Source organism: Salvelinus alpinus, chromosome 3 (genome assembly GCF_045679555.1).
Source record: "Salvelinus alpinus chromosome 3, SLU_Salpinus.1, whole genome shotgun sequence".
In the NCBI taxonomy this organism is placed as follows: Eukaryota; Metazoa; Chordata; class Actinopteri; order Salmoniformes; family Salmonidae; genus Salvelinus; species Salvelinus alpinus.
Window position 1 is genome coordinate 63817027 of NC_092088.1, and position 24325 is coordinate 63841351.

Here is a 24325-nt window from a genome sequence, read left to right on the forward strand (position 1 = left end):
TGGGGCTGTTTTTCATGGTTCGGGCTAGGCCCCTTAGTTCCAATGAAGGGAAACCTTAACGCTACAGCATACAATGACATTCTAGACAATTCTGTGCTTCCAACTTTTTGGCAACAGTTTGGGGAAGGCCCTTTCGTTTTTCAGTATGACAATGCCCCCGTGCACAAAGCGAGGTCCATAGAGAAATTGTTTGTGGAGATCAGTGTGGAAGAACTTGACTGGACTACAAATCCCTGACCTCAATCTCATCGGACACCTTTGGGATGAATTGGAACACAGACTGCGAGCCAGGCCTAATCGCACAACCTCACTAATGCTCCTGTAGCTGAACGGAAGCAAGTCCCTGCAGCAATGTTCCAACATCTAGTGGAAAGCCTTCCAAGTAGAATGGAGGCTGTTATAGCAGAAAAGGGGGGAGACCAACTCCATATTAATGCCCATGATTTTATAATGAGATTTATAAATGAGATGTTCGACGAGCAGGTATCCACATACACTACATGACCAAAAGTATCTGCTCTCCTTTACCTTTCCTTGCTGCCAAAGTATCAGGATGTTGGCTGTGGTTTTGAAGCTGAATTTAGAGAGCTGAATTTGAAAACTGAATCTGAGAAGTTGAATATATGAAACTTTGAATAACTTCAAATGATGGTTTGTAAACTTGATACAGACAATGAATACAATATCTACCATAAATATTCATATAATTCAGTTTCAAATCATGAAATACATGTCAAATGTATGAATTCAATGATTCAAGTTGTATATTAAACATTCAAAAATATAAAGCTCATTATCCTAAAACAAATTCAAAATGATAAAATTCAAATACAATCTGTTGGCACTGAAATCTCTCCATACCATAATCGGCCACTGACTCTAGAAGGTGAACCAATGGGAGGGACGGATTAATAACGAATAACCTTAAATATTTTAAAAAGTAACATTTAAAATGACTCAAGTCTACCTTTATTTAAAATCAGCAAAATATAAAAACAGCACTACAGTTTTAAATACTTTCCCCCTGTACAAGTTTGTTTTTTTATACATTCATTAAGGGAAAAAGTAAGTTGGCCACGTGAACAATCAATCATTGACAGGGTTGGGAGATTTAAAGGGGTAGTTCATACCAAAAATCTAAGATTCCTCCCAAAATGATGTAACCAAGTCCCCTATTATATTTTATGCCATCAAAATTCAGATCATTCTGTATGTATTTGGATAAATCAGCAGGCTTTGGTCCCATATTAATGGGAAAGACAGACTGGCAACATATAAACCTCACAGCAATTGGTGCCTTTTTCCCCAATTTATTTGAGATTCAAACCTGCAGCTTCTTCCAAATGCACACAAATATGACCTACAAAACAGATGGCATAAAATATGGGCTCTCGACCACATTTGATCAGTTTTCACAAACAATACCGCCGAACAAAAGTCTACGTTGCGGCAAACTATTTCCATTAACATAGGTGGAATGCAGTGCTGGTTTCTCATACGTTCACAGCTGGGAGAACCAGTGCAAAAAAAGTCAATGAGAATTCTACTTCAACCATCAACAGAGTAATGATTCTGTACAAAACATTGGTTTGAAAATAGCTCTCCTTAGACTTCAAAGTAGTCTGTTGTATAACACCTCAGACATGCTCACTGGATCCCATTCAGGTTCTTCTGGCACAAAATGGCTGCTGTCGTTTAGCACACAGGTGGATGGTCCATGTTTGCGGATCTACTAAAACACAATTAAATCTGTTGTGTTAGTGAGGAAATGTGCTGTATTAACGCAATTCTTTGTTACCATTTACAACCTGCAGGGTTTATGGCAAAAGCCATGTCCTGTTGAAGGACAATCACCATCATCATATTGTTCTATATTTCTGATCAAGGCAGACAGACAGACACTCACATTATTTGGATAAATATTAGCGAGCAGTTAGCAGGGTTCAGTCCACGACAGAATATTCTGATTCCCTTTGTCCTAATGGGGAGTCTGAGTCCATTCATCCAGCTGTCGATCGAGACGTCGGGTAGAGAAGGTAGAGACGTCGAACACTTGTTGAGCCAATCCTTCGGGAGTAAAATTCCCCCGGGAGGATAGAAAGTGTATGCATGTTTGTGTGTATGCTAGTCCAGTCGATGTCCTGTAACAGCTGATTGTAGTGTGTGTTAGGCCAGACTGAGGGCCTCTGTGCTGCTCTGTGCTCCTAGATGTCGTCCAGTGCTGGGGAGAAGAGCGCTGCTAGTGCTCCACTCTCACTGGTCTCCAGAATGTCCCTTTTCTCAGGCTTCGTCTTCTTAAAGAGAGACGGAAGATTTCGGATATGTACCTCCTTTTTGAATTGCTGGGCCAGAGCTTTCTGTGGGTAGGAGAGATCAAGAACAATTTAGAATCGGTTTGGATTGAATGGTTGTCTTGTTACATAGGAGTGTGCAAGCCCTATTCAATTCAACTTATTAAAACAAATACCGACAGCACTCGCCAATACAGTGCAACTTACATCCTTTAATTAAAATCTATTTCAAAAGTCACAATGGACACATTTCAGACATTATTTTCAATGAAATAATTCTAGGTCTTTGCTGCAGGTCATTTTACAGAAAAAAATAAATAGAACCCTCCCCCAGGTGGCAGGTGGTGTTATTACCCCCACAGTGCCAGCAATGAGCTTCTTGAACTGGTCTTTCCTCTTCTTCTCTCCCAACCTCTGCGCGGAGCTGGGCTCCAGCAACCGCTGGTCGTACTGGTCTAGAGCCTCCAGATTGATGTCGGGGATCTGAGTCATCACGTCTCTTAGCTCCACGTACCGCGGCCGCTGACCCAGGGAGGGAGGGAAGAGAGGAAAGGGTTAGTTGTCGAGGAAGGGAGGAGCAGGACAGGAGACAGAAGAGTGAGTGATGTTGGGGATCTGAGTCATCACAGCCCTCAGCTCCATGTACTGTGGCCGCTGACCCAGGGAGGGGAGGAAGGACAAGTTAGAAGGAGGGAGAGAATGTGACACTCACCAGGTTCTCGTACATAAGCAGGGCCAGTTGTGTGAGGGCTGAGTTGCAGATCTCATGCTGCCCATGCATCTGCAGTCCCTTCAGAACACTGGTATAGAACCATGTGACCGCCTCTGGCAAAAGGTTCCCACCTACAACCTGAACACAACAACAGAGTCAGAGAGAGAGAGGGAGAGACAGCCACAGTGAAAGAGGAGAGGGGGAGAGACAGGCACAGTGAAAGAGGAGAGGGGGAGAGACAGGCACAGTGAAGAGAGAGAGGGGGAGAGACAGGCACAGTGAAGAGAGAGAGGGGGAGAGAGCCACAGTGAAAGAGGAGAGGGGGAGAGACAGGCACAGTGAAAGAGGAGAGGGGGAGAGACAGGCACAGTGAAGAGAGAGAGGGGGAGAGAGCCACAGTGAAGAGGAGAGGGGGAGAGACAGGCACAGTGAAAGAGGAGAGGGGGAGAGAGCCACAGTGAAAGAGGAGAGGGGGAGAGACAGGCACAGTGAAAGAGGAGAGGGGGAGAGAGCCACAGTGAAGAGGAGAGGGGGAGAGACAGGCACAGTGAAGAGAGAGAGGGAGAGAGGAGAGAGGCACAGTGAAGCGAGAGGGGGAGAGAGGCACAGTGAAAGGAGAGGGGGAGAGACAGGCACAGTGAAGAGAGAGAGGGAGAGAGGAGAGAGGCACAGTGAAGCGAGAGGGGGAGAGAAGCACAGTGAAAGAGGAGAGGGGGAGAGACAGGCACAGTGAAGAGAGAGAGGGAGAGACAGGCACAGTGAAGAGAGAGAGGGAGAGAGGAGAGAGGCACAGTGAAGCGAGAGGGGGAGAGAGGCACAGTGAAGAGAGAGGGGGAGAGAGAGCAACAGTGAAGAGAGAGGGGGAGAGACAGCCACAGTGAAGAGAGGGAGAGGGGGAGAGAGCCACAGTGAAAGAGGAGAGGGGGAGAGACAGGCACAGTGAAGAGAGAGAGGGAGAGAGGAGAGAGGCACAGTGAAGCGAGAGGGGGAGAGAGGCACAGTGAAAGAGGAGAGGGGGAGAGACAGGCACAGTGAAGAGAGAGAGGGAGAGAGGAGAGAGGCACAGTGAAGCGAGAGGGGGAGAGAGGCACAGTGAAGCGAGAGGGGGAGAGAGGCACAGTGAAGCGAGAGGGGGAGAGAGGCACAGTGAAGAGAGAGAGGGAGAGAGGCACAGTGAAGAGAGAGGGGGAGAGGCACAGTGAAGAGAGAGGGGGAGAGAGAGCCACAGTGAAGAGAGAGGGGGAGAGACAGGCACAGTGAAGAGAGAGAGGGAGAGAGGAGAGAGGCACAGTGAAGCGAGAGGGGGAGAGAGGCACAGTGAAGCGAGAGGGGGAGAGAGGCAGAGTGAAGAGAGAGAGGGAGAGAGGCACAGTGAAGAGAGAGGGGGAGAGAGAGCCACAGTGAAGAGAGAGGGGAGAGGGAGAGAGGCACAGTGAAGAGAGAGAGGGGGAGAGAGGCACAGTGAAGCGAGAGGGGGAGAGAGGCACAGTGAAGCGAGAGGGGGAGAGAGGCACAGTGAAGAGAGAGGGGGAGAGAGGCACAGTGAAGAGAGAGGGGGAGAGAGGCACAGTGAAGAGAGAGGGGGAGAGAGGCACAGTGAAGTGAGAGGGGGAGAGAGGCACAGTGAAGAGAGAGAGAGCCAGGCACAGTGAAGAGAGAGAGCCAGGCACAGTGAAGAGAGAGAGGGAGAGAGGAGAGAGGCACAGTGAAGCGAGAGAGGGAGAGAGGAGAGAGGCACAGTGAAGCGAGAGAGGGAGAGAGGAGAGAGGCACAGTGAAGCGAGAGGGGGAGAGAGGAGAGAGGCACAGTGAAGCGAGAGGGGGAGAGAGGAGAGAGGCACAGTGAAGCGAGAGGGGGAGAGAGAGGAGAGAGGCACAGTGAAGCGAGAGGGGGAGAGAGAGGAGAGAGGCACAGTGAAGCGAGAGGGGGAGAGAGAGGAGAGAGGCACAGTGAAGCGAGAGGGGGAGAGAGAGGAGAGAGGCACAGTGAAGCGAGAGGGGGAGAGAGAGCCACAGTGAAGAGAGAGGGGGAGAGGGAGAGAGGCACAGTGAAGCGAGAGGGGGAGAGAGGCACAGTGAAGCGAGAGGGGGAGAGAGGCACAGTGAAGCGAGAGGGGGAGAGAGGCACAGTGAAGAGAGAGGGGGAGAGAGGCACAGTGAAGAGAGAGAGAGCCAGGCACAGTGAAGAGAGAGAGAGCCAGGCACAGTGAAGAGAGAGAGGGAGAGAGGAGAGAGGCACAGTGAAGCGAGAGAGGGAGAGAGGAGAGAGGCACAGTGAAGCGAGAGGGGGAGAGAGGAGAGAGGCACAGTGAAGCGAGAGGGGGAGAGAGGAGAGAGGCACAGTGAAGCGAGAGGGGGAGAGAGAGGAGAGAGGCACAGTGAAGCGAGAGGGGGAGAGAGAGGAGAGAGGCACAGTGAAGCGAGAGGGGGAGAGAGAGGAGAGAGGCACAGTGAAGCGAGAGGGGGAGAGAGAGGAGAGAGGCACAGTGAAGCGAGAGGGGGAGAGAGAGGAGAGAGGCACAGTGAAGCGAGAGGGGGAGAGAGAGGAGAGAGGCACAGTGAAGCGAGAGGGGGAGAGAGAGGAGAGAGGCACAGTGAAGCGAGAGGGGGAGAGAGAGGAGAGAGGCACAGTGAAGCGAGAGGGGGAGAGAGGAGAGAGGCACAGTGAAGCGAGAGGGGGAGAGAGGAGAGAGGCACAGTGAAGCGAGAGGGGGAGAGAGAGAGAGGCACAGTGAAGCGAGAGGGGGAGAGAGAGAGAGGCACAGTGAAGCGAGAGGGGGAGAGAGAGAGAGGCACAGTGAAGCGAGAGGGGGAGAGAGAGAGAGGCACAGTGAAGCGAGAGGGGGAGAGAGAGAGAGGCACAGTGAAGCGAGAGGGGGAGAGAGGCAGAGTGAAGAGAGAGAGGGAGAGAGGCACAGTGAAGAGAGAGGGGGAGAGAGAGCCACAGTGAAGAGAGAGGGGGAGAGGGAGAGAGGCACAGTGAAGAGAGAGGGGGAGAGGGAGAGAGGCACAGTGAAGAGAGAGAGGGAGAGAGGAGAGAGGCACAGTGAAGCGAGAGGGGGAGAGAGGCACAGTGAAGCGAGAGGGGGAGAGAGGCACAGTGAAGAGAGAGGGGGAGAGAGGCACAGTGAAGAGAGAGGGGGAGAGAGGCACAGTGAAGAGAGAGGGGGAGAGAGGCACAGTGAAGTGAGAGGGGGAGAGAGGCACAGTGAAGAGAGAGAGAGCCAGGCACAGTGAAGAGAGAGAGGGAGAGAGGAGAGAGGCACAGTGAAGCGAGAGAGGGAGAGAGGAGAGAGGCACAGTGAAGCGAGAGAGGGAGAGAGGAGAGAGGCACAGTGAAGCGAGAGAGGGAGAGAGAGAGAGGCACAGTGAAGCGAGAGGGGGAGAGAGAGAGAGGCACAGTGAAGCGAGAGGGGGAGAGAGAGAGAGGCACAGTGAAGCGAGAGGGGGAGAGAGAGAGAGGCACAGTGAAGCGAGAGGGGGAGAGAGGCAGAGTGAAGAGAGAGAGGGAGAGAGGCACAGTGAAGAGAGAGGGGGAGAGAGAGCCACAGTGAAGAGAGAGGGGGAGAGGGAGAGAGGCACAGTGAAGAGAGAGGGGGAGAGGGAGAGAGGCACAGTGAAGAGAGAGAGGGAGAGAGGAGAGAGGCACAGTGAAGCGAGAGGGGGAGAGAGGCACAGTGAAGCGAGAGGGGGAGAGAGGCACAGTGAAGAGAGAGGGGGAGAGAGGCACAGTGAAGTGAGAGGGGGAGAGAGGCACAGTGAAGAGAGAGAGAGCCAGGCACAGTGAAGAGAGAGAGGGAGAGAGGAGAGAGGCACAGTGAAGAGAGAGAGGGAGAGAGGAGAGAGGCACAGTGAAGCGAGAGAGGGAGAGAGGAGAGAGGCACAGTGAAGCGAGAGAGGGAGAGAGGAGAGAGGCACAGTGAAGCGAGAGAGGGAGAGAGGAGAGAGGCACAGTGAAGCGAGAGGGGGAGAGAGAGGAGAGAGGCACAGTGAAGCGAGAGGGGGAGAGAGAGGAGAGAGGCACAGTGAAGCGAGAGGGGGAGAGAGGAGAGAGGCACAGTGAAGCGAGAGGGGGAGAGAGAGAGAGGCACAGTGAAGCGAGAGGGGGAGAGATAGAGAGGCACAGTGAAGCGAGAGGGGGAGAGAGAGAGAGGCACAGTGAAGCGAGAGGGGGAGAGAGAGAGAGGCACAGTGAAGCGAGAGGGGGAGAGAGAGAGAGGCACAGTGAAGCGAGAGGGGGAGAGAGAGAGGCACAGTGAAGCGAGAGGGGGAGAGAGAGAGAGGCACAGTGAAGCGAGAGGGGGAGAGAGAGAGAGGCACAGTGAAGCGAGAGGGGGAGAGAGAGAGAGGCACAGTGAAGCGAGAGGGGGAGAGAGAGAGAGGCACAGTGAAGCGAGAGGGGGAGAGAGAGAGAGGCACAGTGAAGCGAGAGGGGGAGAGAGGCAGAGTGAAGAGAGAGAGGGAGAGAGGCACAGTGAAGAGAGAGGGGGAGAGAGAGCCACAGTGAAGAGAGAGGGGGAGAGGGAGAGAGGCACAGTGAAGCGAGAGGGGGAGAGAGGCACAGTGAAGCGAGAGGGGGAGAGAGGCACAGTGAAGAGAGAGGGGGAGAGAGGCACAGTGAAGAGAGAGGGGGAGAGAGGCACAGTGAAGAGAGAGAGAGCCAGGCACAGTGAAGAGAGAGAGGGAGAGAGGAGAGAGGCACAGTGAAGCGAGAGAGGGAGAGAGGAGAGAGGCACAGTGAAGCGAGAGAGGGAGAGAGGAGAGAGGCACAGTGAAGCGAGAGGGGGAGAGAGAGAGAGGCACAGTGAAGCGAGAGGGGGAGAGAGAGAGAGGCACAGTGAAGCGAGAGGGGGAGAGAGAGAGGCACAGTGAAGCGAGAGGGGGAGAGAGAGAGAGGCACAGTGAAGCGAGAGGGGGAGAGAGAGAGAGGCACAGTGAAGCGAGAGGGGGAGAGAGAGAGAGGCACAGTGAAGCGAGAGGGGGAGAGAGAGAGAGGCACAGTGAAGCGAGAGGGGGAGAGAGGCAGAGTGAAGAGAGAGAGGGAGAGAGGCACAGTGAAGAGAGAGGGGGAGAGGGAGAGAGGCACAGTGAAGCGAGAGGGGGAGAGAGGCACAGTGAAGCGAGAGGGGGAGAGAGGCACAGTGAAGAGAGAGGGGGAGAGAGGCACAGTGAAGAGAGAGGGGGAGAGAGGCACAGTGAAGAGAGAGGGGGAGAGAGGCACAGTGAAGTGAGAGGGGGAGAGAGGCACAGTGAAGAGAGAGAGAGCCAGGCACAGTGAAGAGAGAGAGGGAGAGAGGAGAGAGGCACAGTGAAGAGAGAGAGGGAGAGAGGAGAGAGGCACAGTGAAGCGAGAGAGGGAGAGAGGAGAGAGGCACAGTGAAGCGAGAGAGGGAGAGAGGAGAGAGGCACAGTGAAGCGAGAGAGGGAGAGAGGAGAGAGGCACAGTGAAGCGAGAGGGGGAGAGAGAGGAGAGAGGCACAGTGAAGCGAGAGGGGGAGAGAGAGGAGAGAGGCACAGTGAAGCGAGAGGGGGAGAGAGGAGAGAGGCACAGTGAAGCGAGAGGGGGAGAGAGAGAGAGGCACAGTGAAGCGAGAGGGGGAGAGAGAGAGAGGCACAGTGAAGCGAGAGGGGGAGAGAGAGAGAGGCACAGTGAAGCGAGAGGGGGAGAGAGAGAGAGGCACAGTGAAGCGAGAGGGGGAGAGAGAGAGAGGCACAGTGAAGCGAGAGGGGGAGAGAGAGAGAGGCACAGTGAAGCGAGAGGGGGAGAGAGAGAGGCACAGTGAAGCGAGAGGGGGAGAGAGAGAGAGGCACAGTGAAGCGAGAGGGGGAGAGAGAGAGAGGCACAGTGAAGCGAGAGGGGGAGAGAGAGAGAGGCACAGTGAAGCGAGAGGGGGAGAGAGAGAGAGGCACAGTGAAGCGAGAGGGGGAGAGAGAGAGAGGCACAGTGAAGCGAGAGGGGGAGAGAGGCAGAGTGAAGAGAGAGAGGGAGAGAGGCACAGTGAAGAGAGAGGGGGAGAGAGAGCCACAGTGAAGAGAGAGGGGGAGAGGGAGAGAGGCACAGTGAAGCGAGAGGGGGAGAGAGGCACAGTGAAGCGAGAGGGGGAGAGAGGCACAGTGAAGAGAGAGGGGGAGAGAGGCACAGTGAAGAGAGAGGGGGAGAGAGGCACAGTGAAGAGAGAGAGAGCCAGGCACAGTGAAGAGAGAGAGGGAGAGAGGAGAGAGGCACAGTGAAGCGAGAGAGGGAGAGAGGAGAGAGGCACAGTGAAGCGAGAGAGGGAGAGAGGAGAGAGGCACAGTGAAGCGAGAGGGGGAGAGAGAGAGAGGCACAGTGAAGCGAGAGGGGGAGAGAGAGAGAGGCACAGTGAAGCGAGAGGGGGAGAGAGAGAGGCACAGTGAAGCGAGAGGGGGAGAGAGAGAGAGGCACAGTGAAGCGAGAGGGGGAGAGAGAGAGAGGCACAGTGAAGCGAGAGGGGGAGAGAGAGAGAGGCACAGTGAAGCGAGAGGGGGAGAGAGAGAGAGGCACAGTGAAGCGAGAGGGGGAGAGAGGCAGAGTGAAGAGAGAGAGGGAGAGAGGCACAGTGAAGAGAGAGGGGGAGAGAGAGCCACAGTGAAGAGAGAGGGGGAGAGGGAGAGAGGCACAGTGAAGAGAGAGAGGGAGAGAGGAGAGAGGCACAGTGAAGCGAGAGGGGGAGAGAGGCACAGTGAAGCGAGAGGGGGAGAGAGGCACAGTGAAGAGAGAGGGGGAGAGAGGCACAGTGAAGAGAGAGGGGGAGAGAGGCACAGTGAAGTGAGAGGGGGAGAGAGGCACAGTGAAGAGAGAGAGAGCCAGGCACAGTGAAGAGAGAGAGAGCCAGGCACAGTGAAGAGAGAGAGGGAGAGAGGAGAGAGGCACAGTGAAGCGAGAGAGGGAGAGAGGAGAGAGGCACAGTGAAGCGAGAGAGGGAGAGAGGAGAGAGGCACAGTGAAGCGAGAGAGGGAGAGAGGAGAGAGGCACAGTGAAGCGAGAGGGGGAGAGAGGAGAGAGGCACAGTGAAGCGAGAGGGGGAGAGAGAGAGAGGCACAGTGAAGCGAGAGGGGGAGAGAGAGAGAGGCACAGTGAAGCGAGAGGGGGAGAGAGAGAGAGGCACAGTGAAGCGAGAGGGGGAGAGAGAGAGAGGCACAGTGAAGCGAGAGGGGGAGAGAGAGAGAGGCAGAGTGAAGCGAGAGGGGGAGAGAGGCAGAGTGAAGAGAGAGAGGGAGAGAGGCAGAGTGAAGAGAGAGAGGGAGAGAGGCACAGTGAAGAGAGAGGGGGAGAGAGAGCCACAGTGAAGAGAGAGGGGGAGAGAGGCACAGTGAAGAGAGAGGGGGAGAGAGGCACAGTGAAGTGAGAGGGGGAGAGAGGCACAGTGAAGAGAGAGAGAGCCAGGCACAGTGAAGAGAGAGAGAGCCAGGCACAGTGAAGAGAGAGAGGGAGAGAGGAGAGAGGCACAGTGAAGCGAGAGAGGGAGAGAGGAGAGAGGCACAGTGAAGAGAGAGAGGGAGAGAGGAGAGAGGCACAGTGAAGCGAGAGGGGGAGAGAGGAGAGAGGCACAGTGAAGCGAGAGGGGGAGAGAGGAGAGAGGCACAGTGAAGCGAGAGGGGGAGAGAGAGGAGAGAGGCACAGTGAAGCGAGAGGGGGAGAGAGAGGAGAGAGGCACAGTGAAGCGAGAGGGGGAGAGAGAGGCACAGTGAAGCGAGAGGGGGAGAGGGAGAGAGGCACAGTGAAGCGAGAGGGGGAGAGAGGCACAGTGAAGCGAGAGGGAGAGAGAGGCACAGTGAAGCGAGAGGGGGAGAGAGGCACAGTGAAGCGAGAGGGGGAGAGAGGCACAGTGAAGCGAGAGGGGGAGAGAGGCACAGTGAAGCGAGAGGGGGAGAGAGGCACAGTGAAGCGAGAGGGGGAGAGAGGCACAGTGAAGCGAGAGGGGGAGAGAGGCACAGTGAAGAGAGAGAGAGCCAGGCACAGTAAAGCGAGAGGGGGAGAGAGGCACAGTGAAGAGAGAGAGAGCCAGGCACAGTGAAGAGAGAGAGAGCCAGGCACAGTGAAGAGAGAGAGGGAGAGAGGAGAGAGGCACAGTGAAGCGAGAGAGGGAGAGAGGAGAGAGGCACAGTGAAGCGAGAGAGGGAGAGAGGAGAGAGGCACAGTGAAGCGAGAGGGGGAGAGAGGAGAGAGGCACAGTGAAGCGAGAGGGGGAGAGAGGAGAGAGGCACAGTGAAGCGAGAGGGGGAGAGAGAGGAGAGAGGCACAGTGAAGCGAGAGGGGGAGAGAGAGGAGAGAGGCACAGTGAAGCGAGAGGGGGAGAGAGAGGCACAGTGAAGCGAGAGGGGGAGAGAGAGCCACAGTGAAGAGAGAGGGGGAGAGGGAGAGAGGCACAGTGAAGCGAGAGGGGGAGAGAGAGCCACAGTGAAGCGAGAGGGGGAGAGAGGCACAGTGAAGCGAGAGGGGGAGAGAGGCACAGTGAAGCGAGAGGGGGAGAGAGGCACAGTGAAGAGAGAGGGGGAGAGAGGCACAGTGAAGCGAGAGGGGGAGAGAGAGAGAGGCACAGTGAAGCGAGAGGGGGAGAGAGAGAGAGGCACAGTGAAGCGAGAGGGGGAGAGAGAGGAGAGAGGCACAGTGAAGCGAGAGGGGGAGAGAGAGGCACAGTGAAGCGAGAGGGGGAGAGAGAGCCACAGTGAAGCGAGAGGGGGAGAGAGAGCCACAGTGAAGAGAGAGGGGGAGAGGGAGAGAGGCACAGTGAAGCGAGAGGGGGAGAGAGGCACAGTGAAGCGAGAGGGGGAGAGAGGCACAGTGAAGAGAGAGGGGGAGAGAGGCACAGTGAAGCGAGAGGGGGAGAGAGAGAGAGGCACAGTGAAGAGAGAGGGGGAGAGAGGCACAGTGAAGCGAGAGGGGGAGAGAGAGAGAGGCACAGTGAAGCGAGAGGGGGAGAGAGAGAGAGGCACAGTGAAGCGAGAGGGGGAGAGAGAGAGAGGCACAGTGAAGCGAGAGGGGGAGAGAGGCACAGTGAAGTGAGAGGGGGAGAGAGGCACAGTGAAGAGAGAGAGAGCCAGGCACAGTGAAGAGAGAGAGAGCCAGGCACAGTGAAGAGAGAGAGGGAGAGAGGAGAGAGGCACAGTGAAGCGAGAGAGGGAGAGAGGAGAGAGGCACAGTGAAGCGAGAGAGGGAGAGAGGAGAGAGGCACAGTGAAGCGAGAGGGGGAGAGAGGAGAGAGGCACAGTGAAGCGAGAGGGGGAGAGAGGAGAGAGGCACAGTGAAGCGAGAGGGGGAGAGAGAGGAGAGAGGCACAGTGAAGCGAGAGGGGGAGAGAGAGGAGAGAGGCACAGTGAAGCGAGAGGGGGAGAGAGAGGAGAGAGGCACAGTGAAGCGAGAGGGGGAGAGAGAGCCACAGTGAAGCGAGAGGGGGAGAGAGAGCCACAGTGAAGCGAGAGGGGGAGAGGGAAAGAGGCACAGTGAAGCGAGAGGGGGAGAGAGGCACAGTGAAGCGAGAGGGGGAGAGAGGCACAGTGAAGCGAGAGGGGGAGAGAGGCACAGTGAAGCGAGAGGGGGAGAGAGGCACAGTGAAGCGAGAGGGGGAGAGAGGCACAGTGAAGAGAGAGAGAGCCAGGCACAGTGAAGAGAGAGAGAGCCAGGCACAGTGAAGAGAGAGAGGGAGAGAGGAGAGAGGCACAGTGAAGCGAGAGAGGGAGAGAGGAGAGAGGCACAGTGAAGCGAGAGGGGGAGAGAGGAGAGAGGCACAGTGAAGCGAGAGGGGGAGAGAGGAGAGAGGCACAGTGAAGCGAGAGGGGGAGAGAGAGGAGAGAGGCACAGTGAAGCGAGAGGGGGAGAGAGAGGAGAGAGGCACAGTGAAGCGAGAGGGGGAGAGAGAGGCACAGTGAAGCGAGAGGGGGAGAGAGAGGCACAGTGAAGCGAGAGGGGGAGAGAGAGGCACAGTGAAGCGAGAGGGGGAGAGAGAGCCACAGTGAAGCGAGAGGGGGAGAGGGAGAGAGGCACAGTGAAGCGAGAGGGGGAGAGAGAGAGAGGCACAGTGAAGCGAGAGGGGGAGAGAGGAGAGAGGCACAGTGAAGCGAGAGGGGGAGAGAGGAGAGAGGCACAGTGAAGCAAGAGGGGGAGAGAGAGGAGAGAGGCACAGTGAAGCGAGAGGGGGAGAGAGAGGAGAGAGGCACAGTGAAGCGAGAGGGGGAGAGAGAGGCACAGTGAAGCACAGTGAAGCGAGAGGGGGAGAGAGAGGCACAGTGAAGCGAGAGGGGGAGAGAGAGGCACAGTGAAGCGAGAGGGGGAGAGAGAGCCACAGTGAAGAGAGAGGGGGAGAGAGGCACAGTGAAGCGAGAGGGGGAGAGAGGCACAGTGAAGCGAGAGGGGGAGAGAGGCACAGTGAAGCGAGAGGGGGAGAGAGGCACAGTGAAGCGAGAGGGGGAGAGAGGCACAGTGAAGCGAGAGGGGGAGAGAGGCACAGTGAAGAGAGAGGGGGAGAGAGGCACAGTGAAGCGAGAGGGGGAGAGAGGCACAGTGAAGCGAGAGGGGGAGAGAGGCACAGTGAAGCGAGAGGGGGAGAGAGGCACAGTGAAGCGAGAGGGGGAGAGAGAGAGGCACAGTGAAGCGAGAGGGGGAGAGAGAGAGAGGCACAGTGAAGCGAGAGGGGGAGAGAGAGAGAGGCACAGTGAAGCGAGAGGGGGGAGAGAGAGAGAGGCACAGTGAAGCGAGAGGGGGGAGAGAGAGAGGCACAGTGAAGCGAGAGGGGGAGAGAGAGAGAGGCACAGTGAAGCGAGAGGGGGAGAGAGAGAGAGGCACAGTGAAGCGAGAGGGGGAGAGAGGAGAGAGGCACAGTGAAGCGAGAGGGGGAGAGAGGAGAGAGGCACAGTGAAGCGAGAGGGGGAGAGAGGAGAGAGGCACAGTGAAGCGAGAGGGGGAGAGAGGAGAGAGGCACAGTGAAGCGAGAGGGGGAGAGAGGAGAGAGGCACAGTGAAGCGAGAGGGGGAGAGAGAGGAGAGAGGCACAGTGAAGCGAGAGGGGGAGAGAGAGGAGAGAGGCACAGTGAAGCGAGAGGGGGAGAGAGAGGAGAGAGGCACAGTGAAGCGAGAGGGGGAGAGAGAGGCACAGTGAAGCGAGAGGGGGAGAGAGAGGCACAGTGAAGCGAGAGGGGGAGAGAGAGGCACAGTGAAGCGAGAGGGGGAGAGAGAGGCACAGTGAAGCGAGAGGGGGAGAGAGGCACAGTGAAGCGAGAGGGGGAGAGAGGCACAGTGAAGCGAGAGGGGGAGAGAGGCACAGTGAAGCGAGAGGGGGAGAGAGGCACAGTGAAGCGAGAGGGGGAGAGAGGCACAGTGAAGCGAGAGGGGGAGAGAGGCACAGTGAAGAGAGAGGGGGAGAGAGGCACAGTGAAGCGAGAGGGGGAGAGAGGCACAGTGAAGCGAGAGGGGGAGAGAGGCACAGTGAAGCGAGAGGGGGAGAGAGAGAGGCACAGTGAAGCGAGAGGGGGAGAGAGAGAGGCACAGTGAAGCGAGAGGGGGAGAGAGGCACAGTGAAGCGAGAGGGGGAGAGAGGCACAGTGAAGCGAGAGGGGGAGAGAGGCACAGTGAAGCGAGAGGGGGAGAGAGGCACAGTGAAGCGAGAGGGGGAGAGAGGCACAGTGAAGCGAGAGGGGGAGAGAGGCACAGTGAAGCGAGAGGGGGAGAGAGGCACAGTGAAGCGAGAGGGGGAGAGAGGCACAGTGAAGCGAGAGGGGGAGAGAGAGAGGCACAGTGAAGCGAGAGGGGGAGAGAGAGAGGCACAGTGAAGCGAGAGGGGGAGAGAGAGAGAGGCACAGTGAAGCGAGAGGGGGAGAGAGAGAGAGGCACAGTGAAGCGAGAGGGGGAGAGAGAGAGAGGCACAGTGAAGCGAGAGGGGGGAGAGAGAGAGAGGCACAGTGAAGCGAGAGGGGGAGAGAGAGAGGCACAGTGAAGCGAGAGGGGGAGAGAGAGAGAGGCACAGTGAAGCGAGAGGGGGAGAGAGAGAGAGGCACAGTGAAGCGAGAGGGGGAGAGAGAGAGAGAGGCACAGTGAAGCGAGAGGGGGAGAGAGAGAGAGGCACAGTGAAGCGAGAGGGGGAGAGAGGCACAGTGAAGAGAGAGGGGGAGAGAGGCACAGTGAAGCGAGAGGGGGAGAGAGAGAGAGGCACAGTGAAGCGAGAGGGGGAGAGAGAGAGGCACAGTGAAGCGAGAGGGGGAGAGAGAGAGAGGCACAGTGAAGCGAGAGGGGGAGAGAGAGAGAGGCACAGTGAAGCGAGAGGGGGGAGAGAGAGAGAGGCACAGTGAAGCGAGAGGGGGGAGAGAGAGAGGCACAGTGAAGCGAGAGGGGGAGAGAGAGAGAGGCACAGTGAAGCGAGAGGGGGAGAGAAAGAGAGGCACAGTGAAGCGAGAGGGGGAGAGAGAGAGAGAGGCACAGTGAAGCGAGAGGGGGAGAGAGAGAGAGGCACAGTGAAGCGAGAGGGGGAGAGAGAGAGAGAGGCACAGTGAAGCGAGAGGGGGAGAGAGGCACAGTGAAGCGAGAGGGGGAGAGAGAGAGAGGCACAGTGAAGCGAGAGGGGGAGAGAGGCACAGTGAAGAGAGAGGGGGAGAGAGGCACAGTGAAGCGAGAGGGGGAGAGAGAGAGAGGCACAGTGAAGCGAGAGGGGGAGAGAGAGAGAGGCACAGTGAAGCGAGAGGGGGGAGAGAGGCACAGTGAAGAGAGAGGGGGAGAGAGGCACAGTGAAGCGAGAGGGGGAGAGAGAGAGAGGCACAGTGAAGCGAGAGGGGGAGAGAGAGAGAGGCACAGTGAAGCGAGAGGGGGAGAGAGAGAGAGGCACAGTGAAGCGAGAGGGGGAGAGAGAGAGAGGCACAGTGAAGCGAGAGGGGGGAGAGAGAGAGAGGCACAGTGAAGCGAGAGGGGGAGAGAGAGAGAGGCACAGTGAAGCGAGAGGGGGGAGAGAGAGAGGCACAGTGAAGCGAGAGGGGGAGAGAAAGAGAGGCACAGTGAAGCGAGAGGGGGAGAGAGAGAGAGAGGCACAGTGAAGCGAGAGGGGGGAGAGAGAGAGAGGCACAGTGAAGCGAGAGGGGGAGAGAGAGAGAGAGGCACAGTGAAGCGAGAGGGAGGAGAGAGGCACAGTGAAGCGAGAGGGGGAGAGAGGCACAGTGAAGCGAGAGGGGGAGAGAGGCACAGTGAAGCGAGAGGGGGAGAGAGGCACAGTGAAGCGAGAGGGGGAGAGAGGCACAGTGAAGCGAGAGGGGGAGAGAGGCACAGTGAAGCGAGAGGGGGAGAGAGGCACAGTGAAGCGAGAGGGGGAGAGAGGCACAGTGAAGCGAGAGGGGGAGAGAGGCACAGTGAAGCGAGAGGGGGAGAGAGGCACAGTGAAGCGAGAGGGGGAGAGAGGCACAGTGAAGCGAGAGGGGGAGAGAGGCACAGTGAAGCGAGAGGGGGAGAGAGAGAGAGGCACAGTGAAGCGAGAGGGGGAGAGAGAGAGGCACAGTGAAGCGAGAGGGGGAGAGAGAGAGGCACAGTGAAGCGAGAGGGGGAGAGAGAGAGAGGCACAGTGAAGCGAGAGGGGGGAGAGAGAGAGAGGCACAGTGAAGCGAGAGGGGGGAGAGAGAGAGGCACAGTGAAGCGAGAGGGGGAAGAGAGAGAGGCACAGTGAAGCGAGAGGGGGAGAGAGAGAGAGGCACAGTGAAGCGAGAGGGGGAGAGAGAGAGAGGCACAGTGAAGCGAGAGGGGGAGAGAGAGAGAGGCACAGTGAAGCGAGAGGGGGAGAGAGAGAGAGAGGCACAGTGAAGCGAGAGGGGGAGAGAGAGAGAGAGGCACAGTGAAGCGAGAGGGGGAGAGAGAGAGAGAGGCACAGTGAAGCGAGAGGGGGAGAGAGAGAGAGGCACAGTGAAGCGAGAGGGGGAGAGAGAGAGAGGCACAGTGAAGCGAGAGGGGGAGAGAGAGAGAGGCACAGTGAAGCGAGAGGGGGAGAGAGAGAGAGGCACAGTGAAGCGAGAGGGGGAGAGAGAGAGAGGCACAGTGAAGCGAGAGGGGGAGAGAGAGAGAGGCACAGTGAAGCGAGAGGGGGAGAGAGAGAGAGGCACAGTGAAGCGAGAGGGGGAGAGAGAGAGAGAGGCACAGTGAAGCGAGAGGGGGAGAGAGAGAGAGGCACAGTGAAGCGAGAGGGGGAGAGAGAGAGAGGCACAGTGAAGCGAGAGGGGGAGAGAGAGAGAGGCACAGTGAAGCGAGAGGGGGAGAGAGAGAGAGGCACAGTGAAGCGAGAGGGGGAGAGAGAGAGAGGCACAGTGAAGCGAGAGGGGGAGAGAGAGAGAGGCACAGTGAAGCGAGAGGGGGAGAGAGAGAGAGGCACAGTGAAGCGAGAGGGGGAGAGAGAGAGAGGCACAGTGAAGCGAGAGGGGGAGAGAGAGAGAGACACAGTGAAGCGAGAGGGGGAGAGAGAGAGAGGCACAGTGAAGCGAGAGGGGGAGAGAGAGAGAGGCACAGTGAAGCGAGAGGGGGAGAGAGAGAGAGGCACAGTGAAGCGAGAGGGGGAGAGAGAGAGAGGCACAGTGAAGCGAGAGGGGGAGAGAGAGAGAGGCACAGTGAAGCGAGAGGGGGAGAGAGAGAGAGGCACAGTGAAGCGAGAGGGGAGAGAGAGAGAGGCACAGTGAAGCGAGAGGGGGGAGAGAGAGAGGCACAGTGAAGCGAGAGGGGGGAGAGAGAGAGGCACAGTGAAGCGAGAGGGGGGAGAGAGAGAGGCACAGTGAAGCGAGAGGGGGGAGAGAGAGAGGCACAGTGAAGCGAGAGGGGGAGAGAGAGAGAGGCACAGTGAAGCGAGAGGGGGAGAGAGAGAGAGGCACAGTGAAGCGAGAGGGGGAGAGAGAGAGAGGCACAGTGAAGCGAGAGGGGGAGAGAGAGAGAGGCACAGTGAAGCGAGAGGGGGAGAGAGAGAGAGGCACAGTGAAGCGAGAGGGGGAGAGAGAGAGAGGCACAGTGAAGCGAGAGGGGGAGAGAGAGAGAGGCACAGTGAAGCGAGAGGGGGAGAGAGAGAGAGGCACAGTGAAGCGAGAGGGGGAGAGAGAGAGAGGCACAGTGAAGCGAGAGGGGGAGAGAGAGAGAGGCACAGTGAAGCGAGAGGGGGAGAGAGAGAGAGGCACAGTGAAGCGAGAGGGGGAGAGAGAGAGAGGCACAGTGAAGCGAGAGGGGGAGAGAGAGAGAGGCACAGTGAAGCGAGAGGGGGAGAGAGAGAGAGGCACAGTGAAGCGAGAGGGGGAGAGAGAGAGAGGCACAGTGAAGCGAGAGGGGGAGAGAGAGAGAGGCACAGTGAAGCGAGAGGGGGAGAGAGAGAGAGGCACAGTGAAGCGAGAGGGGGAGAGAGAGAGAGGCACAGTGAAGCGAGAGGGGGAGAGAGAGAGAGGCACAGTGAAGCGAGAGGGGGAGAGAGAGAGAGGCACAGTGAAGCGAGAGGGGGAGAGAGAGAGAGGCACAGTGAAGCGAGAGGGGGAGAGAGAGAGAGGCACAGTGAAGCGAGAGGGGGAGAGAGAGAGAGGCACAGTGAAGCGAGAGGGGGGAGAGAGAGAGAGGCACAGTGAAGCGAGAGGGGGAGAGAGAGAGAGGCACAGTGAAGCGAGAGGGGGGAGAGAGAGAGAGGCACAGTGAAGCGAGAGGGGGGAGAGAGAGAGGCACAGTGAAGCGAGAGGGGGGAGAGAGAGAGGCACAGTGAAGCGAGAGGGGGGAGAGAGAGAGGCACAGTGAAGCGAGAGGGGGAGAGAGAGAGAGGCACAGTGAAGCGAGAGGGGGAGAGAGAGAGAGGCACAGTGAAGCGAGAGGGGGAGAGAGAGAGAGGCACAGTGAAGCGAGAGGGGGAGAGAGAGAGAGGCACAGTGAAGCGAGAGGGGGAGAGAGAGAGAGGCACAGTGAAGCGAGAGGGGGAGAGAGAGAGAGGCACAGTGAAGCGAGAGGGGGAGAGAGAGAGAGGCACAGTGAAGCGAGAGGGGGAGAGAGAGAGAGGCACAGTGAAGCGAGAGGGGGAGAGAGAGAGAGGCACAGTGAAGCGAGAGGGGGAGAGAGAGAGAGGCACAGTGAAGCGAGAGGGGGAGAGAGAGAGAGGCACAGTGAAGCGAGAGGGGGAGAGAGAGAGAGGCACAGTGAAGCGAGAGGGGGAGAGAGAGAGAGGCACAGTGAAGCGAGAGGGGGAGAGAGAGAGAGGCACAGTGAAGCGAGAGGGGGAGAGAGAGAGAGGCACAGTGAAGCGAGAGGGGGAGAGAGAGAGAGGCACAGTGAAGCGAGAGGGGGAGAGAGAGAGAGGCACAGTGAAGCGAGAGGGGGAGAGAGAGAGAGGCACAGTGAAGCGAGAGGGGGAGAGAGAGAGAGGCACAGTGAAGCGAGAGGGGGAGAGAGAGAGAGGCACAGTGAAGCGAGAGGGGGAGAGAGAGAGAGGCACAGTGAAGCGAGAGGGGGAGAGAGAGAGAGGCACAGTGAAGCGAGAGGGGGAGAGAGAGAGAGGCACAGTGAAGCGAGAGGGGGAGAGAGAGAGAGGCACAGTGAAGCGAGAGGGGGAGAGAGAGAGAGGCACAGTGAAGCGAGAGGGGGAGAGAGAGAGAGGCACAGTGAAGCGAGAGGGGGAGAGAGAGAGAGGCACAGTGAAGCGAGAGGGGGAGAGAGAGAGAGGCACAGTGAAGCGAGAGGGGGAGAGAGAGAGAGGCACAGTGAAGCGAGAGGGGGAGAGAGAGAGAGGCACAGTGAAGCGAGAGGGGGAGAGAGAGAGAGGCACAGTGAAGCGAGAGGGGGAGAGAGAGAGAGGCACAGTGAAGCGAGAGGGGGAGAGAGAGAGAGGCACAGTGAAGCGAGAGGGGGAGAGAGAGAGAGGCACAGTGAAGCGAGAGGGGGAGAGAGAGAGAGGCACAGTGAAGCGAGAGGGGGAGAGAGAGAGAGGCACAGTGAAGCGAGAGGGGGAGAGAGAGAGAGGCACAGTGAAGCGAGAGGGGGAGAGAGAGAGAGGCACAGTGAAGCGAGAGGGGGAGAGAGAGAGAGGCACAGTGAAGCGAGAGGGGGAGAGAGAGAGAGGCACAGTGAAGCGAGAGGGGGAGAGAGAGAGAGGCACAGTGAAGCGAGAGGGGGGAGAGAGAGAGGCACAGTGAAGCGAGAGGGGGAGAGAGGCACAGTGAAGCGAGAGGGGGAGAGAGGCACAGTGAAGCGAGAGGGGGAGAGAGGCACAGTGAAGCGAGAGGGGGAGAGAGGCACAGTGAAGCGAGAGGGGGAGAGAGGCACAGTGAAGCGAGAGGGGGAGAGAGGCACAGTGAAGCGAGAGGGGGAGAGAGGCACAGTGAAGCGAGAGGGGGAGAGAGGCACAGTGAAGCGAGAGGGGGAGAGAGGCACAGTGAAGCGAGAGGGGGAGAGAGGCACAGTGAAGCGAGAGGGGGAGAGAGGCACAGTGAAGCGAGAGGGGGAGAGAGGCACAGTGAAGCGAGAGGGGGAGAGAGGCACAGTGAAGCGAGAGGGGGAGAGAGGCACAGTGAAGCGAGAGGGGGAGAGAGGCACAGTGAAGCGAGAGGGGGAGAGAGGCACAGTGAAGCGAGAGGGGGAGAGAGGCACAGTGAAGCGAGAGGGGGAGAGAGGCACAGTGAAGCGAGAGGGGGAGAGAGGCACAGTGAAGCGAGAGGGGGAGAGAGGCACAGTGAAGCGAGAGGGGGAGAGAGGCACAGTGAAGCGAGAGGGGGAGAGAGGCACAGTGAAGCGAGAGGGGGAGAGAGAGAGAGGCACCGTGAAGCGAGAGGGGGAGAGAGAGAGAGGCACCGTGAAGCGAGAGGGGGAGAGAGAGAGAGGCACCGTGAAGCGAGAGGGGGAGAGAGAGAGAGGCACCGTGAAGCGAGAGGGGGAGAGAGAGAGAGGCACAGTGAAGCGAGAGGGGGAGAGAGAGAGAGGCACAGTGAAGCGAGAGGGGGAGAGAGAGAGAGGCACAGTGAAGCGAGAGGGGGAGAGAGAGAGAGAGGCACAGTGAAGCGAGAGGGGGAGAGAGAGAGAGAGGCACAGTGAAGCGAGAGGGGGAGAGAGAGAGAGAGGCACAGTGAAGCGAGAGGGGGAGAGAGAGAGAGAGGCACAGTGAAGCGAGAGGGGGAGAGAGAGAGAGAGGCACAGTGAAGCGAGAGGGGGAGAGAGAGAGAGAGGCACAGTGAAGCGAGAGGGGGAGAGAGAGAGAGGCACAGTGAAGCGAGAGGGGGAGAGAGAGAGAGGCACAGTGAAGCGAGAGGGGGAGAGAGAGAGAGGCACAGTGAAGCGAGAGGGGGAGAGAGAGAGAGGCACAGTGAAGCGAGAGGGGGAGAGAGAGAGAGGCACAGTGAAGCGAGAGGGGGAGAGAGAGAGAGGCACAGTGAAGCGAGAGGGGGAGAGAGAGAGAGGCACAGTGAAGCGAGAGGGGGAGAGAGAGAGAGGCACAATGAAGCGAGAGGGGGAGAGAGAGAGAGGCACAATGAAGCGAGAGGGGGAGAGAGAGAGAGGCACAATGAAGCGAGAGGGGGAGAGAGAGAGAGGCACAATGAAGCGAGAGGGGGAGAGAGAGAGAGGCACAGTGAAGCGAGAGGGGGAGAGAGAGAGAGGCACAGTGAAGCGAGAGGGGGAGAGAGAGAGAGGCACAGTGAAGCGAGAGGGGGAGAGAGAGAGAGGCACAGTGAAGCGAGAGGGGAGAGAGAGAGAGGCACAGTGAAGCGAGAGGGGAGAGAGAGAGAGGCACAGTGAAGCGAGAGGGGGAGAGAGAGAGAGGCACAGTGAAGCGAGAGGGGGAGAGAGAGAGAGGCACAGTGAAGCGAGAGGGGGAGAGAGAGAGAGGCACAGTGAAGCGAGAGGGGGAGAGAGAGAGAGGCACAGTGAAGCGAGAGGGGGAGAGAGAGAGAGGCACAGTGAAGCGAGAGGGGGAGAGAGAGAGAGGCACAGTGAAGCGAGAGGGGGAGAGAGAGAGAGGCACAGTGAAGCGAGAGGGGGAGAGAGAGAGAGGCACAGTGAAGCGAGAGGGGGAGAGAGAGAGAGGCACAGTGAAGCGAGAGGGGGAGAGAGAGAGAGGCACAGTGAAGCGAGAGGGGGAGAGAGAGAGAGGCACAGTGAAGCGAGAGGGGGAGAGAGAGAGAGGCACAGTGAAGCGAGAGGGGGAGAGAGAGAGAGGCACAGTGAAGCGAGAGGGGGAGAGAGAGAGAGAGGCACAGTGAAGCGAGAGGGGGAGAGAGAGAGAGAGGCACAGTGAAGCGAGAGGGGGAGAGAGAGAGAGAGGCACAGTGAAGCGAGAGGGGGAGAGAGAGAGAGGCACAGTGAAGCGAGAGGGGGAGAGAGAGAGAGGCACAGTGAAGCGAGAGGGGGAGAGAGAGAGAGGCACAGTGAAGCGAGAGGGGGAGAGAGAGAGAGGCACAGTGAAGCGAGAGGGGGAGAGAGAGGCACAGTGAAGCGAGAGGGGGAGAGAGAGAGAGGCACAATGAAGCGAGAGGGGGAGAGAGAGAGAGGCACAGTGAAGCGAGAGGGGGAGAGAGAGAGAGGCACAGTGAAGCGAGAGGGGGAGAGAGAGAGAGGCACAGTGAAGCGAGAGGGGGAGAGAGAGAGAGGCACAGTGAAGCGAGAGGGGGAGAGAGAGAGAGGCACAGTGAAGCGAGAGGGGGAGAGAGAGAGGCACAGTGAAGCGAGAGGGGGAGAGAGAGAGAGGCACAGTGAAGCGAGAGGGGGAGAGAGAGAGAGGCACAGTGAAGCGAGAGGGGGAGAGAGGCACAGTGAAGAGAGAGGGGGAGAGAGGCACAGTGAAGCGAGAGAGGGAGAGAGGAGAGAGGCACAGTGAAGCGAGAGGGGGAGAGAGGCACAGTGAAGCGAGAGGGGGAGAGAGGCACAGTGAAGAGAGAGAGGGAGAGAGGAGAGAGGCACAGTGAAGCGAGAGGGGGAGAGAGGAGAGAGGCACAGTGAAGCGAGAGGGGGAGAGAGGAGAGAGGCACAGTGAAGCGAGAGGGGGAGAGAGGCACAGTGAAGCGAGAGGGGGAGAGAGGCACAGTGAAGAGAGAGAGGGAGAGAGGAGAGAGGCACAGTGAAGCGAGAGGGGGAGAGAGGCACAGTGAAGAGAGAGAGGGAGAGAGGAGAGAGGCACAGTGAAGCGAGAGGGGGAGAGAGGCACAGTGAAGCGAGAGGGGGAGAGAGGCACAGTGAAGAGAGAGGGGGAGAGAGAGAGAGGCACAGTGAAGCGAGAGGGGGAGAGAGAGAGAGGCACAGTGAAGCGAGAGGGGGAGAGAGAGAGAGGCACAGTGAAGCGAGAGGGGGAGAGAGAGAGAGGCACAGTGAAGCGAGAGGGGGAGAGAGAGAGAGAGGCACAGTGAAGCGAGAGGGGGAGAGAGAGAGAGAGGCACAGTGAAGCGAGAGGGGGAGAGAGAGAGAGAGGCACAGTGAAGCGAGAGGGGGAGAGAGAGAGAGAGGCACAGTGAAGCGAGAGGGGGAGAGAGAGAGAGGCACAGTGAAGCGAGAGGGGGAGAGAGAGAGAGGCACAGTGAAGCGAGAGGGGGAGAGAGAGAGAGGCACAGTGAAGCGAGAGGGGGAGAGAGAGAGAGGCACAGTGAAGCGAGAGGGGGAGAGAGAGAGAGGCACAGTGAAGCGAGAGGGGGAGAGAGAGGCACAGTGAAGCGAGAGGGGGAGAGAGAGAGAGGCACAATGAAGCGAGAGGGGGAGAGAGAGAGGCACAGTGAAGCGAGAGGGGGAGAGAGAGAGAGGCACAGTGAAGCGAGAGGGGGAGAGAGAGAGAGAGGCACAGTGAAGCGAGAGGGGGAGAGAGAGAGAGAGGCACAGTGAAGCGAGAGGGGGAGAGAGAGAGAGAGGCACAGTGAAGCGAGAGGGGGAGAGAGAGAGAGGCACAGTGAAGCGAGAGGGGGAGAGAGAGAGAGGCACAGTGAAGCGAGAGGGGGAGAGAGAGAGAGGCACAGTGAAGCGAGAGGGGGAGAGAGAGAGAGGCACAGTGAAGCGAGAGGGGGAGAGAGAGGCACAGTGAAGCGAGAGGGGGAGAGAGAGAGAGGCACAATGAAGCGAGAGGGGGAGAGAGAGAGAGGCACAGTGAAGCGAGAGGGGGAGAGAGAGAGAGGCACAGTGAAGCGAGAGGGGGAGAGAGAGAGAGGCACAGTGAAGCGAGAGGGGGAGAGAGAGAGAGGCACAGTGAAGCGAGAGGGGGAGAGAGAGAGAGGCACAGTGAAGCGAGAGGGGGAGAGAGAGAGGCACAGTGAAGCGAGAGGGGGAGAGAGAGAGAGGCACAGTGAAGCGAGAGGGGGAGAGAGAGAGAGGCACAGTGAAGCGAGAGGGGGAGAGAGGCACAGTGAAGAGAGAGGGGGAGAGAGGCA

At 58.1% G+C, this 24325-nt stretch overlaps 1 protein-coding gene across 1 annotated transcript in view; it reads right to left on the reverse strand.

The window, feature by feature from the left end:
• Positions 1-941: 941 nt before the first annotated feature.
• The window catches only part of LOC139571111 (exportin-5-like), a 43975-nt gene continuing 20591 nt past the window's right edge, over positions 942-24325 (reverse strand). The window contains exons 31-33 of the mRNA XM_071393672.1: positions 3004-3141; positions 2646-2813; positions 942-2357 (exon numbers count right to left, since the gene is read on the reverse strand). Of these exons, the coding sequence (XP_071249773.1) occupies positions 2205-2357; positions 2646-2813; positions 3004-3141 (459 nt within the window). The 3' untranslated portion in view covers positions 942-2204. The remainder of the gene's footprint in view (positions 2358-2645; positions 2814-3003; positions 3142-24325) is intronic.